This window comes from Grampus griseus, assembly GCF_964374135.1.
Source record: "Grampus griseus genome assembly, chromosome: 8".
In the NCBI taxonomy this organism is placed as follows: domain Eukaryota; kingdom Metazoa; phylum Chordata; class Mammalia; order Artiodactyla; family Delphinidae; genus Grampus; species Grampus griseus.
The window spans coordinates 6021063-6035927 of record NC_139002.1 but is presented as its reverse complement, the minus strand read 5'-3'; the positions used below and the strand labels follow the sequence as shown (position 1 = coordinate 6035927).

General features: G+C 47.1%; 1 protein-coding gene across 1 annotated transcript in view; it reads left to right on the top strand.

Annotated features, from left to right (window-relative positions):
• The window catches only part of FLI1 (Fli-1 proto-oncogene, ETS transcription factor), a 113180-nt gene extending 99339 nt beyond the window's left edge, over positions 1–13841 (top strand). The window contains exons 6-9 of the mRNA XM_082661164.1: positions 7116–7181; positions 8838–8897; positions 10763–10810; positions 11875–13841. Of these exons, the coding sequence (XP_082517290.1) occupies positions 7116–7181; positions 8838–8897; positions 10763–10810; positions 11875–12404 (704 nt within the window). The 3' untranslated portion in view covers positions 12405–13841. The remainder of the gene's footprint in view (positions 1–7115; positions 7182–8837; positions 8898–10762; positions 10811–11874) is intronic.
• The last annotated feature ends 1024 nt before the right edge of the window (positions 13842–14865 follow it).

Here is a 14865-nt window from a genome sequence, read left to right as displayed (position 1 = left end):
GGAAAGCCTTCCCTAGATATTGCCCTCCTCCTGAGATCTCCGTGGAAGCCAAGATCCTCTGCTGCTCTTTAGAACATAAGATGCCCCTGAGGTAAAGGCCGAGCTACCCTTATAGACGGGGTTGAAAGGAGGTGAGGACCCAGCTTGGAGCTCCAGGGCTGGCTGGGCAGGGAGCTGGGGGAGCTGACCGTCAGGGGAGCAGGAAGGATGCCAGGTAAACCCTCAGCCTGGTAATATACCAGCAGGCACCAGCCAGAGCCAGCTTCCCGGCCGGCGATTCTAAACTGGGATACAGGATAATCCATTTCTTCTTCTAAAAGAGAGCCAGCGTTTATTCTGATTTGGGAATCACTGATCTCGGAGCACAGGAATTATGCTTCCTCTTTTGCGCTTCTCTTCACTTTCAGGGCCTCCTCTAATGACTTTTGAACCTCAGTTCACCAAGGTCAGCATCTTAGAGGTGCAAACAAGATGGTATAGACCACGTGTATACTGTGTATATTTTTAAGTTGCCATTTATCAAATGCTTATTTAATCCCCTTAACAATCCTCTAAAGCATTTGTTATTAATCCTTTTTTTATTGTGGTAAAAGTCACATAATATAAAACATATTATTTTAACCATATTTAACTGTACAGTTCAGTGGCACTAAGTACATTCACATGGCTGTGCAGCTCTCGCCATCATCCGTCTCCCGAATTCTTCACCTTCCTAAACTGAAACCCTGTCCCCAGCAAACACGGCCTCCCCGTTCCCGCTCCCGCCGGGGCCCTGGCAGCCACCGGTATGCTTTCTGACTCTATGAATTTGACTATCCCAGGGACCTCGTATAAGTGGAATCAAACAGTATTAGTCTGCACCTAATGTATATTGGAATGCGTTTTTAAGGCTAACTTAGAGAAGCAGAACCTGGGGTTCAAAAGGAGGAACCCTTAGACAGAGATTGTTTGGCACAGTAGATGGCTGAGCTGGGGTCCCAACCCAGGGTGGACTGATTCTAAATGCCACATCGTAACCACTGACCGCCAGAGAGAAAGGATGTCTGCACTAGGGCGTCCTCGCCCTCCACGACCTTCCACAGCCCGGGCGCCAGTCGCCTTTGCACAGCTTTGGAGGTGGGGGGCCAGGCCAACCGGTCAGACATCTGGTAGTGGTCGCCGGCAGGGGTCGTATGGAGACAGTGGCAGACGAGGGGCCGGTCCTGAGTTGAGAAGGTTCGGGAAGCAGGGCAGGCTGTCCCGGGTGGGCACCACAGGAGGGAGAGCCCAGAGGGAAGCAGAATGGGGTTGGTGGCCAGTGGGGCCCTGCTTCTCCTCAAAGGCTGGGCCTCTTCTAACCCAGGGCCTCAGAGGGAGGAGGGGTTTGGAGGAACATCTCGTCCTCTGCCAGCAGCTAGGATGTTGCCCCCATGTACAGGCTTCCCTGTATGGGGGAAATTCTGGGCGATGCGTCTCCCTCCTGGCGGACTTGGCTCTTTTTTGGGAAGTTTGGGGCTTTGGGTTCAGGGTCCCCTTTATTAGAGCTTTTCTCCTTTGGCATCCTCAGTCTTCCAAGAAAAGAGGTCTGGATCGGACTGAGAGAAGCTTCTGCCCTGAGCAGGGGCGGCCTTGCCCGTTCTGCTGAAAGGTCTGCATTTAGAAGCCAGCCTTTCCGAGGATGAACAGGACTATAGGTACTGCCAACCAGAAATTCGAAGAGAAGTCTCAGAGAAAATCCATCTTTTTCTATCCAGTAATCGGGAGCATGGTCTCATGTCATACGGGATGAAGAGAGAGGCTTTTGTGCTGGTGTCTCTGCCTCTTTGGCCTCCAGGTGAGGGCATGACAAAGTGTGGAGCTGTGCGTTGCCTGGGACATTGGGCTTTCAGACAGTGAACCGTCGGCATCCGAGCAGAAAGAGATGTCTTTCCGGAGATGTTTGGCCAGGTTTCTAGGACCCGTTTAACAGCTTCACACAGAAGCTGAGTTAACGCTGGGACGTCTGCGAGAAAGTCACGTCCAGAGAAAGTTTTCCCCTTCCCACAAGGACTTTTCAGAAAAAAATCTCCATGCTCATACTTCTCCACCCCGGGAGGCTCTCCTGGAATCTAAGAGGCCACTTAGGGTCAAAGTCAGCCGCACCGGGCATCCCATGATGGAGATACTGTTCAGACTATTATATACTTGAAGCTGAATTACCCACAATGCCTGGCAGTGCCCAGATTCCCCAGAATAAGGCTCTGGTCTCTCTTTGCTTTGGCAAAAATTGATCTCAGGACCGCCTGAAACCATAAGCTCCAGGCAAAGCCCTTCTGGGAGGACTCCTGAAAACGCATCACAGTAAGATTCGTCATCAAGCCAGGGGTACCAGCCTTCACTGAAGTAAAAAGTGAGGGTCAGAATAGGGGTACTTTTCTGCTGCTCAAGCGTCTGCCACCACCCAGAAGTTCTGAGACCAGCTGCTCTGTGGGTCTCTAACGGTCACATTTTTGCCCTCTGTGCCCTTGGCCACTCCCTTAAGTGTGTGTTTTGAGAAGTCAGTTCTCAGAAAGCAGACAGTATGCACCCTTTTCAGGATGGGGGGGCCCAGGGCATGCTCAGGCTGCCTTGTGGCCGGGCACACCCCACTGGAGAGCAACCCACGTGCTGACGGGCAGCCGAGGGTCAGGGAGCTCTGGCACAGTCGGGCGTCAGGCCCGGGGAGGAAGAGTGTTTGTGCAGGAATATGAGTCGTTGGGTAGCTCCGGGTCCAGGATTTTCCATGTTGGTTGTAGACATATTTCTGTCTGTGTGTCTGGGACTAGAGCTGACCGCACTGCTGAGTTCTCACTTGTATGACTTTTAGGAGGAAAACAAGCCCTCGTTTCAACAATGACGTTGTTAAAACATATATGAAACAAAAAGCCGGCCACCTGAATGAATGGCATGTAGCCCTGGGCTTCCTGTGGGGACAGGTCTCAGCCTACGCCCTGTCATACATGGACTGTTGTCCATTCTGCTCAGAGAGCAGCCAGGGTTAACAGTCTATACTCATCCATCTCCCATCACCCAGACTGGGATGCCCTGAAGACTTCATTTAGTGGGGAGCAGCTGGGGTAGAGGCTTTGAATTCTCTCCAGCTAGGGAAAGAGTGAACAACAAGAGGAAGTGTGTGTGTTTAGCAAGAAGGAGAAAATAATTGGCCCAGTTATTCATTCATTCAACAAATATTCAGGGGGTGCTTATTCTGGGCTGGGTACTGTTCTAGGTGCTTGGTTCTATCAGAGAACAAAAGAGGGGTCCCTACCCTTATGGACCTGACATTCAGGTGGGAGATGTGGACAATAAACATCATGGATTAATTATTGATTAAATTAGGTGATAAGTGGAAAAATAAGAAGTAGAGCAGGGTAAGGCGGATAGAAGCAGGAGAGGGGGGTTAATGTGTATTTGGTAGGGCTGGCAAACGTGTTTCTGGGTCTGAACATTTTAAGGTATTTAATGATGCAAACACAGTACTAATGTTACTTGCTAATATTTACCGAGTTTGATGCTGTGCTGGGCGCTGGGCCAGCTGTTTGCTTGGATATCTAATTTAATCTGCAAGGCTGCCCCAGTACTTCCAATCTCTAAGGCAGAATGCCAGACCTTAGCTCTTGATCCTGGCCTTCTCCATCTTCAGCTATGTCTTTGCAGTAGGACTTACTCCAAAAACACTGGCTTTCATGTCAATCTTCCATTTAGGAGATGACCCCACAAACCCCAGGGCCCACAGAGAGCGTTTGTTAAACTCCCCAGTAAATGGACCCAGGTGTCCTTTGTAGACTCAGGTGCCAGTGGCAGGATTTTCCATGCAAGTGGGTAGGAATGAAAGAGCACATGGGAGGGAGCCTGGTGGCCTTTGCTGCTCTGATTCTACACGCTGCTCCGGGACCCTCGGCTAAAGACGCCCGCTCACGGCACGGCCCGCTGCTGTTTATGGCTCAGTTAACTCCACAGGAGGACACAGTTCAGGCTGATGGCTGGTGGCCTCTCTGTTTCTGTCCCTTGCTTTTTTCACCTACTAGGGGACTTTAAGGTTGGTTGGGACCTCGAAAGTCCTCCCGGTCAGGCTTCCCCTCCCAACCCCCAAGGCATCACGGGAAAGATGGGGCTGTCAGACACTTCTCTGATAAAGCCTCAACTTCCAACATGATTGGGCGCTCAGAGAAAGATCCAGCCACCACCTGCCCTCTGTTGGTTAGAGGGAATTCTTCCAAGCATTCTCTAACTTTTGCCTGTCTGCAGTGCCCCCAGAGCTAGAATAAAAGAATAGGAGGAAAAGTTGGCAAGACGTCAAGGATAACTATAGCCCAAAGCCATAATTTGGACTAAGAAAAAAGGTTTTTCTGAACGAATATAACATAGCTTTAGAGAAGATGCAAGAGAGGATGGAAGCCTCCGGTAAACTAAGGATTGAGAAGAAACGCTGATTAGAAAACTCTGAGTCAGAGATATTATCAGTGCAGTAAGTCAGAAGTTAAGTCACACCAATTCCTGGAACTTAGCAATTTGCTTTTTCTCTTTCATGAATTTGTCACTTTCTATTCCACTTTCTGTTCCGTTCCTGCTAGATTCATCTCCTTCCCCCAGCACCCACCCCATCCATCCATCCTACACATCACCACGAGCTGCACTCTCCACCACACCCTGGGTTCGTGGTATTGCCACCTGCCCCAAGCCTCTCCTGGTTTCTTCCATGGCCTGTAACCCAGAGCCATTAAGCTGGCTGAGCGGCCATGGACCTGGCCATGAACCCGGCCTCGGCCCTCTCTTCCGTGTCCCCCCACTGCAGTCCCACAGCCCCAAGCGTGGTTCCCCGCATCCGACACGTTAGCATCTCACTGCTCACTTCCGCCATATGCCCACTGGGTATGCGCACTCTCTCCTTCCCAAAGAGGCCTCACTCAAGTCACCCCAGACCCAGTCACACTAGCCTCTCCCTCCTTCACCCCCAGTATCTCCAGCACTCCTTTGGTACACCACCCATATTTCTTCACAATCTGTTATCGTCTCCTATTTAAAGGCAAGCACTGGGGACTTGTGTCATATTCGTTCACATCCACTGTATAGCCAAACACACAATACATGGCAGAAATCAGTCCCAGATAAATTGCTGGAGGCCTAACCAGCATCCCCCTCCACCAAAGAGAAATCTTGGAAGAACCCGGCCTTTCCTCGAGGATACCCCAGCCTCGCACACACTCTGCAGACCCCTGCAAGACAGCCCAGAAGATACCCATGAGAATCTACAACCGCATCCCCAGCTTGAAAACAACTTAGGTTCTTTGTTTGTTTTTGTTTTATTTTGTTTTTAAGCAAGCACAAGAATCTATTTGCAGGAGGAATTGTGAAAAAAAAAAGTCAAAGAAAAATAAAAACAGACGACTCAAACGAGCCGAGCTTTGTCTCTCTTTTGCCCCCTTCCCTCCCCTTCCTCCCATCTGCATCCCCCTCACTTTCTGTTTTGCTTTTCATGCCAATTGCTAAAGACTGTAATTTTAAAACTGCACTGGCTTTTCCAGAGCCAGGAGGAATGTGCATCCGCACGTGGATTTTTCCACAAGGAAATCATTCCTGTCTTTTGGTTCTTCTTAGCCAGAAACAACAAGAACAAGCCATGGGACCAGCCGGTCCGTCTTTGCAGTTCTTATTCTAATTCGTTTGAGAGGCTCAGAAGGGGTGGAGGGGGATGGTTTGCGTTTCACCCCGCCTGACCGTTGTTTGATGAGGTTTGTGCTCCATTTGTTCAGATGTTTTTTATGGTTTCTTTGTTGTTCATGGAAAGACTTTGAAAGTCATCATTCTGTATCCTTAAGCTCTTCTGCTATTCCTGCTCCGTGTCTCAATGGGACTCACACCATGAGAAAGGAAAGGAGGATGTTTCCAGCCAGTCGGTTAAGCAATTTCTGAACGGGGTTAGGGAGGCATGTGTATTCTTTCAAGAAAGGGGTTGGGATCACAAATGTTCCATGTCAATGGAGTGTCCGCCAAGGCGATCTGGAAACCTCTCTGCACTTCCAGGCAGGAAGCATCTCTCCAGCCCCTCGTTTCTGGTTCCAGCCACACCTCTGGCTTTTTTCCTTTCTCTGTGGTCATTACCCAGCCCTCTTCACTATCAGCAAAAAAGCATGAGAGGCCGAGGAGAGCCCAGACGTGCCCACAGCATCAGTGTGCTGGAGTGAGGGGTTGGAGCCACCACCAGGGTCCTCACTGCGAGACAGTCTGCCCGTGAGCCTTTAATCTGGACGTGACCCATCTCTCCAGAGCTGCTTAAAGGGCTTTGCTATACAGCTTCAGACATTTTTTTCTTGCTAAACTTAGATGATATTTGTAGAATGCCTTATACGATGCTTCACACGTGCTATCTCATTTGATCATTACCTGTCTTCATCCGTTCCGGCTGCTGTAACAAAGTACCATAGGATGGCTGGTTTACAAACAAAAGAAACAAACTTCTCACACTGCTGGAGGTTGGAAGTCTGAGGTCAGGGTGCCAGCGTGGTCAGGTTCTGGTGAGAGCTCCCTTTTGGATTGCAGACACCTGACTTCTTTTTGTGCCCTCCTATGGCAGGAAGCAGGCAGACATGCTAACTCTGTGACCTCTTCTTGTAAGGGCACTAATCCCATTCGTGGAGGCTCCACCCTCATGAGTTAATTACCTCCCAAGACCCCCGCCTCCCAATACCGTTCCACTGGGGGTATTAGACATCAGTGTATGAATTCACGCAGGGGACACAAATATTCCGTTGATAACATCAGCACGACCCTGTAAGGTAGGTAAATCATGTAAATTTTTATTTCCGTATTTTAAAAAATTGAGGCCCAAGGATGTCTGGATTCATCCAAGGTCTCACAACAAATGATGGAAGGACAGAATTTGGAACCAGCCCTATGACTTCAAATTCAGGGTTCTTTCCATTACTTGGGCTCCCAATCAGTGTGTCAATGTTCCTTCCATTCATTCCCCTTTGTCCCAGGGGAAGAGTACACTTCTGGAATTTAGTGATGCTAGAAAAGTTATTGCAGAATTCTCCAGGTCACTAAACGACAATCTTCACGCAATCTTTCTAAAGAGCAGGAGATGCTGATGTACCTCTATTTGTTTTTTCCATTAGACCCTTCCTATGACTCAGTCAGGAGAGGAGGATGGGGCAATAACATGAATTCTGGTCTCAACAAAAGTAAGTAAACGTCACTTTATTCTTTGGGAAGAAAACCTTTTTCTGAGGACGGGGTGGAGAACAGGGTCATAAGATAAAGGAGGAGAGGAGTGAGCATTTTGTTTTCCTGCTTTTTGAATGGCCATCAAAATTAATTGCCAGTGTAGGACCTGTCAGTGATACCTAGTCCTGGAAAGATGGGATTTTCACTCAGACCTGTGAGTTTTGTTTCATTGCATTTGGCTTTAGAATTTTTGAAGTTGGAAGCTTTCCCTCATGACAAGGTCTGTATGAATGAAAAATCATCAGATTCGGACTCTGTCGTTTAAGTTACGATAATGACCCTCTATGGCTTGGCTTTTCTAATTGTCAAGATGTAGTTATACCAACATCTCTACCCCAATTTCATGAAAGGCTGAGAAGGAGGATAACCTGATGAGGGGATGGTAGGGGTCTGACACATCAATTTGTGCTGAAATCGGACCCCAAATCTTCCATTAAGGGAGTAGCGGGAAAGACTGACTCATGTCGTCCCGACCCAGAATGTGTCAATCCTGCCATCTCTAGGAAGTAAAATATCAAACACAGAAACGGATGGTGAAGGGAATTCTTGCAAGAAAGAGGTTGGGACTGAAAACTAATGCCAGCAATAACCACCATCCCTTTTAATAATATGCCTTATCTGTTTACTCTGCCCCCAGCCCTTGGCCCTGTGGGGTACACAGTGTTGAATCAGACATGGACCAATCTCTCAAGCAGGGGAGAGGAGTCATGCACACATATAACTCTTTCCCTCTGGGCGGTATCAGGAAGACCAAGTGGACCTGGGGCCATATGATTTGGCTCTGCAAGGAGAGGCAGGATTTGGACCCGCAGCAGTGGGGCGGACTGGGCCTCCCAGGAGAGGTGGGGCCAGGGAAAGACATCAAGGCTGACATGTCTGACAATCAGGAGGACTTGGGTTCCTGGGGTTTAGGATGCACGAAGGGAAATAAGTCTGGAAAGGTAAGGAAGGGAGGGCAAAGATGCCAGGAAGATAGACCTCAATGCTTCAGTCGACAGTGAGTCACTAAGGTTTTTGGATGGTGGGATGTAGTGTTTTAGGGAGATGAAACTGGCTAGATAGCATTTGATGGGTCGGTGGGAAGAGAGAGAAGTGGTGAGCACGCCAGTCAGATGAGTCCATAGACGGTGCAAGAAGCAGTGCAGCTCTAACATGGAGACATGACGACAGGGGTGGAAAGGGTGTACCTAAGAGTTGCCATGGAGGGGAGCTCACAAACATGGAAACGCAGGAGCAGGTGACCTGTGCTCAAATGTCACCTTCTCCTTCAGGATCTTTCTAAATTTTCATTAGAAATGAAATCCGCAGCCCCGATACCGTTAGACATGCTCTTCTACATACTTACTGCTGTTTATCATTGTCTCCCCATTAAAACGTAAGTTCTAGCAGGAGCCACTGGTTCAGTGCTGGGTTCTCTAGTATCGAGAGCAGTGCTGGCACAGAGTAGATTCTGGATAAATATTTATAAAATAGAATGAATAAATGAGTAGCGTGAGCGAATGAATGAATGAGAAAGCACATTTGTCCTCCTTCCAGGGGGGGGCGTTGGACGAGGTGTTCCCCTCCCCTCGTGGAGAATGGCCCCACTTACCGTATTTCTCTTCTTGCTGCAGGTCCCCCCCTTGCAGGAGCACAAACAATGAGTAAGAATACTGAACAGCGGCCCCAACCAGGTACCTGTCCATGATGTGCGAACCCTCCTTTGCTTCCTATGTGGCCCTTGGTCCCACATGGTCAGCGGAGGAGGATTTAGACAATATACGGCATTTGTGTCTTTCATAGCATCCTATATTTGACACTATAATAGATCTGTGAATTGGGGACCTGACACTGGAATCACATAGAGACTCGTGGAATATCAGAGGTGAAAGGAGCCTAAGGATTAAAATGCCTCATGTTGTAAAATAAAGAAACTGAGGCCCAAAGAGGTGAAGTGATTTGCAAAAAGCCACACGGCTGGTTTACGGGAGAACTAGAGCTACCATCCCAGACTCTCAAGTTGCTCGACCAAACGTTCCCTGTGGTGGATCTAGTTAATTAAGGCAGAGGAACTGTTAAAACCATGGAATTGGAGACTCTTAGTATGGAAAGGGAACCTGGAGACATCTAGGTCTACAACATCCTCCTGTAACATCTCAGTCTTATGATTACCTCACCTCCACTTGAATACCTACAGCAACGGGGAGTTCACTACCTGGCTAGGCTCAATTCTACCATGTGAGCCAAAGTCCCCCTCCCTGTATCTTCCATTCAAGCTTTCCAGTTTGCCCTCAGGAGAGGTCTTCCTCCCATTCTCTGTGAAGGTCCTTCATGTACCTAAAGACAGCTGTTGTGCCCCTTCCAAGCCCAGCTTGGTCTTCTCTGTGGGACAGAGCTAAGAGTGAGCTCCAAACAAGCCACTGCTTTGGGATGGACAGACATTGTTTTCCATCTCCACTGAGGATAAGCGAGAGAAAGTTGACCTACATTTCCTCAGGAAGGCTGAGAATTTGCTGACTGTGAAACACACATCAGACAAAGAGGACTTGACATAGGGGATTTAAAGAATCCCCAACAACAACGAAATTAGACATTACCTGCCCCAAATATTTTAGTTGTCATACCGTGTGGATAAACAGAGGTAGACTAAGAGGGCTTAAGGACTCTTCAAGTTAATTTGTGGTTGTAAGCAAAACCCCCAAAATCGTGTCGATTTTTAAAATTATAATTATGAAAATTGTAAAGTATCAAACTTACGATAGCAGGGCCAAGTTGCGATCCAGGTCTCCACCGTGATTCCCTCGCCTGAAAAAAAGAAGATAAACCTCACATAAGTCAATATTGCCAAGATTTCTTTTATAGCTAAACAGTCACATAAGTTTTAAGTAAACTGAGATATTAAGAATCATTTCATAGCTAAAATCCAAATTCTGGTTGCTGTTGACATTTCCAAGCTTAAAATCAGGGAAGGTTATTCTAGAAGGGAACTGGGGAATCCAGGAACCCAACCCATCATTTTGCAGATGAGAAAACCGATACCCAGAGATTGTCCAATGAGTTATTTAGTTTATAACTTTGCTGGGCTAGAACCCAGGCTGCTTGATTTCTGGGCATGTGTTTCTGCTACACCAGAAAAAGAGAGACGTGTAAAGTTGTCAGTAATAGTTAGAGCTATTAAAGTCCAGTCATCGTTAGACTTCTTTAAGCCCATTTAATAAGCCATACCTCACCTTATTCATGACGATTGAATATTAGCTAGCTCCCTTCCAAGTGGTTTTACTGTTCTGTTTTAGGTAATGACAGCATTACCTACAAATTTTAGACACCAAGTATGAAAAAATGATACTATTTCACGTTGTTTCTGTAATTACGGGGATAAAGACGGTAACTGGTCAAGATCTTTGAGGTCTGCAAAAAAAGGCAGTGCAATTTTCTGAAATCAGGCTTTCCTACGATATTGAAATAAAAGTGTAAACCCTTGGGGGTATTGTCATTGTTAATGCTGTTGATTCTATCTTTTTAATAACAGTGAAGCAAATTTCCTTTCTTGTTTCCTTAGATCCATATCAGATCCTGGGCCCGACCAGCAGTCGCCTAGCCAATCCCGGTGAGTTTCCTTTGACCTGAGAGGTCGTCTTCCAGAATGTTCCATAGCTTTGTGTGGTCACAGGGACCTCCTAGGTGTCCTCAGTTCAGACACCTGACCTGGGAGTAGCATGTACTTCTTTCCTTGAAATGTTCGACCCCTGTTTCTCTGGTGCACACAGGAGAGGACAGGACTTGTCATGATGGTGATAATGTCCGTTAGCTGGAGATGCTTCTGGACAACAAACATTTTAGCCCTGTGTATCTGCACTGAGGTTGAGATAAGTTTCAGTAGGGAAAGATGGGGGGTGGGGTACCAGGAAACAGTTCCAGCCAGCTCACGGCAACCTTCCTCACGTAAGTGAATACATATTCCAAACGCGCTTTAGTCTTGACTTTAGAAAGTATTGCAGCATTATCTGGCTACATGAAAGAGGTTGCAACTAAAATAAACTTGACAGTGTATTTTAAGGGTCTGTGATTAAGCTAACTCTCAAGCGAGCTCTAAACGAAACTCACCTCCTGTGTGAGCTAATAGGCCCTTGCAATAGAGAGACGGGCACCCAGGGAATTCCTGCTGCCTGTGTCTCCAGGCCGGTCCTGCTCAGAAGGCTGGGAACGCACCAGTTCCCTCTCCTCTGGTTTCCTCTCTGCCCAAGTTCTTCTCTGTAGAGCTTAGAGCCAAGAGCCAAGCACGAGGGCTTAAGGAACAGTCCAGGTCCCATCAGCCTAAAGCGTTGTCACACCTTCCCCCCGGGACCCTGAGGGACTTCAGCACTGAGTAAAGAGAAGACAGTGATTCAGGCCTTTATAGAGGAAGAGAGTCAGCATCTTGCCCAGAAGGGTGGGGAGTGGTTTGCCCAAAACCACACAGCTGGTTCTGGGCGAATGTCACCTGGCCCGGGGCAGATTATCTTACCATCTAACCTTGCTGATCACACCAGCGTCAGGGGCCAGTGGGCTCTGACCGTAAAAATAAATCGAGGGATTCTTAACCAGGGTGAGAGGACCCTTGCACTTAGGAAATTAGGTTCTGACTTCCCAGGCTGAGCCTCTGTTTCCTCCTGTCTGCCTCGCTGCCTGCAGGGAGCGGGCAGATCCAGCTGTGGCAGTTCCTTCTGGAGTTACTGTCGGACAGCGCCAACGCCAGCTGCATCACCTGGGAGGGGACCAACGGGGAGTTCAAAATGACGGACCCCGATGAGGTGGCCAGGCGCTGGGGGGAGCGGAAGAGCAAACCCAACATGAATTACGACAAGCTGAGCCGAGCCCTCCGATACTACTACGATAAGAACATTATGACCAAAGTGCACGGCAAGAGGTATGCCTACAAATTTGACTTCCACGGCATCGCCCAGGCCCTGCAGCCACATCCCACCGAGTCGTCCATGTACAAGTACCCTTCGGATATCTCCTACATGCCCTCCTACCACACCCACCAGCAGAAGGTGAACTTTGTCCCTCCCCCCCCGTCCTCCATGCCGGTCACTTCCTCTAGCCTCTTCGGAGCAGCGTCACAGTACTGGACCTCCCCCACGGGTGGCATCTACCCCAACCCCAATGTCCCCCGCCACCCAAACACCCACGTGCCCTCACACTTAGGCAGCTACTACTAGACGCTTCATCACCGGTGGCCTTCTCGCTGAAGTCCCCCTCCTCACACTTCTTGTTGGACATACGTGGCCTTGAAGAGAAAACAAAACTGGATGCTCTCTCTTGTTGGATAGAACTTGTGTACCTGTTCTTTAAAAACGATTCTTTTTTTTTTTTTTTTTTAACGTTGGTAACTCCTGCTTCCTCTACCTTGAACAAAGAGATGGATAATTCCATGGGCCAGTATGCCAGTTGGGAGTCTCAGTCTCCTGTCAGCCTACGAGTTGAATATTTAGATTACTGGAATAGTTGTGTCATGGTTCTGGGAAAGAAACCGTAGATTTATATTTTTAGGACCAAAGCAGTTACTTATCGACACACGGGTCTCATCTTGGACCTTGAAGGGTTCATAGGATAAAGAATCATGGACTTAACCAGTTATGCTCTGGTTTGAGACTTAGTGAAAATAGAGGCAGGAAGCTTATCATCTTATCTTAGGAAGACCTAACTCAGTGGATAGCAAACTGGAACATTGGTTGTAAGGCTAGTGAAGTTTTCACCCAACTGGAATTTCAGAGAAAGAACAAGTGTGTATTTAAGAAGCCACGGGCATTGCAAAATCTTTCTCAGTGGGCAGTAAATATGCACTAGGCTGACCATTCTCTCTGGAAATAGTCAAGATATGAACTAAGAAGTGTTAATGCAAATGCAGACATTCCTGAAAGCCAGAGAGTTAAATAACTTTTTTTTTTTTTTTAAATAATGACAGTGGGTCCCAGAACTTTGAAAAGTCCTAGGGATTTCTAAACACAAACAGATTCGCAAGTGCTGTGCGCTTGTCAGATCAGTCCAGGGTCCACCAACCAGAAGGCAACTTACTGTATAAATTATGCAGAGTTATTTTCCTATATCTCGCAGTATTAAAAATAAATAATTAAAAAGTGAAAAAGAGTAAAGAAACGAGTTGACCTCGGTCACAAATACAATGTTACTATCAAATCAGTCGTTATTTTTTTTTAATGTAATTTGTACATCTTTTGTCAATCTGTACATTTGAGCTGTTTGTATGTTTTTTATAGCTGGTTTTTAAAAAAGCATAATGTGACTTATTGCGGAAAAGAACACGGGACGTTCAAGTCACTGACTTACTAGAAAGAGAACCACTGGTGTTGTTATTTAACAAGTGAGCAGAAGCAAATCAAGGCAAACTCTTTAAACCATTCCTGCTTTGGAGATGTTTGTAAATAACCGAACTGCAACAATCATAACTTGGAAAAGAACAACCAAACTTTCCCTTGTGCATACAAGGGATCTTCCTGCCTTATATATGCAATATATTTTTTAGATATTAAAATATATATAATTTTGCAGGTAATCATTGACTTTTTTAAACTATATTAAGTGTTAAGCTGACAACTGTCAATGAAGACTATGTTGTACAATAATTTGACTAAATAAATTGTGCCTTTTTCTCTCAGAACCGAGGACACCGTTTTCTTATTTACAACCAGCATTCTCTCCCCTGCCCCCACCAGGTCCAAGGGTTTTCCCAGGGGAAGTTTCCTATTGACGTCTTCTGGCACCATGAAAACTTTTTCACATGTACATGCAGCAGAAAGTGTAGGATCAATTCGGTTTTTATTGTTGTTTGTATTAGTCAGGGTTCTCCAGAGAAACAGAACCAATGGGATTTATACGGAGATTTACTATGAGGACTCGACTCATGTGATTCTAGAGGCTGAGAAGTCCCCCGGTCTGCAAGCTGGGCACCCAGGAAAGCCAGTGGTGTGTGATTCTAGGCAACTAGGGAAACTAGCTGATGGTGTAAATCCCAGTTCAAGGGCAGGAGAGAAGTCCCACCTCAAGCAGGGAGCCAGGGGTGAATTCCTCCTTCCTCTGCTCTTTGCTCTATTTCAGACCCTCTGTGATTGGATGAGGTGCTCTGGCCGGCGTTGGAGAGGGGAGTCTACTTCACTGAGTCCACACATTCAATGCTGATCTCATTCAGAAACACCCTCACTTACATACCCGGAAATACTGTTTAATCTTGGCCACCGTCAAATGGATACTTAAAATTAACCTTCACGTTGTGCCTAATGTTTGCAGAGATTTTTTTTTAATATTATTTAAATCTTCCTCCAGCCTAAAAGGGTTTTATAGGATGACAGCCAAGGCCATGGAGAGTCTGTGTCCAAGAACCAGAAGAAAGCAATCAGGTCCATCCAGGATAGACCTCATCCGTTGGACTTCACTCTTGCATCACTGAGCACCTCAGACCCAAGTGGCCATCCCCCTGATACTCCAGCAGAGAATCAGACGGCCCAGCTGCCTCTGGTCCTTACCAGGAGCTTATGGCCCATGTGGATTTTTAAGATCTTTTTTCTTCCCAAGGAAGAAACCGGCCTCAAATCGTTTCACTGTTAGTTAGCTCATTTTCATTTCCTCTATTTTATAATGAAAACGAAGGAGGTTTGGAAAGTCCTT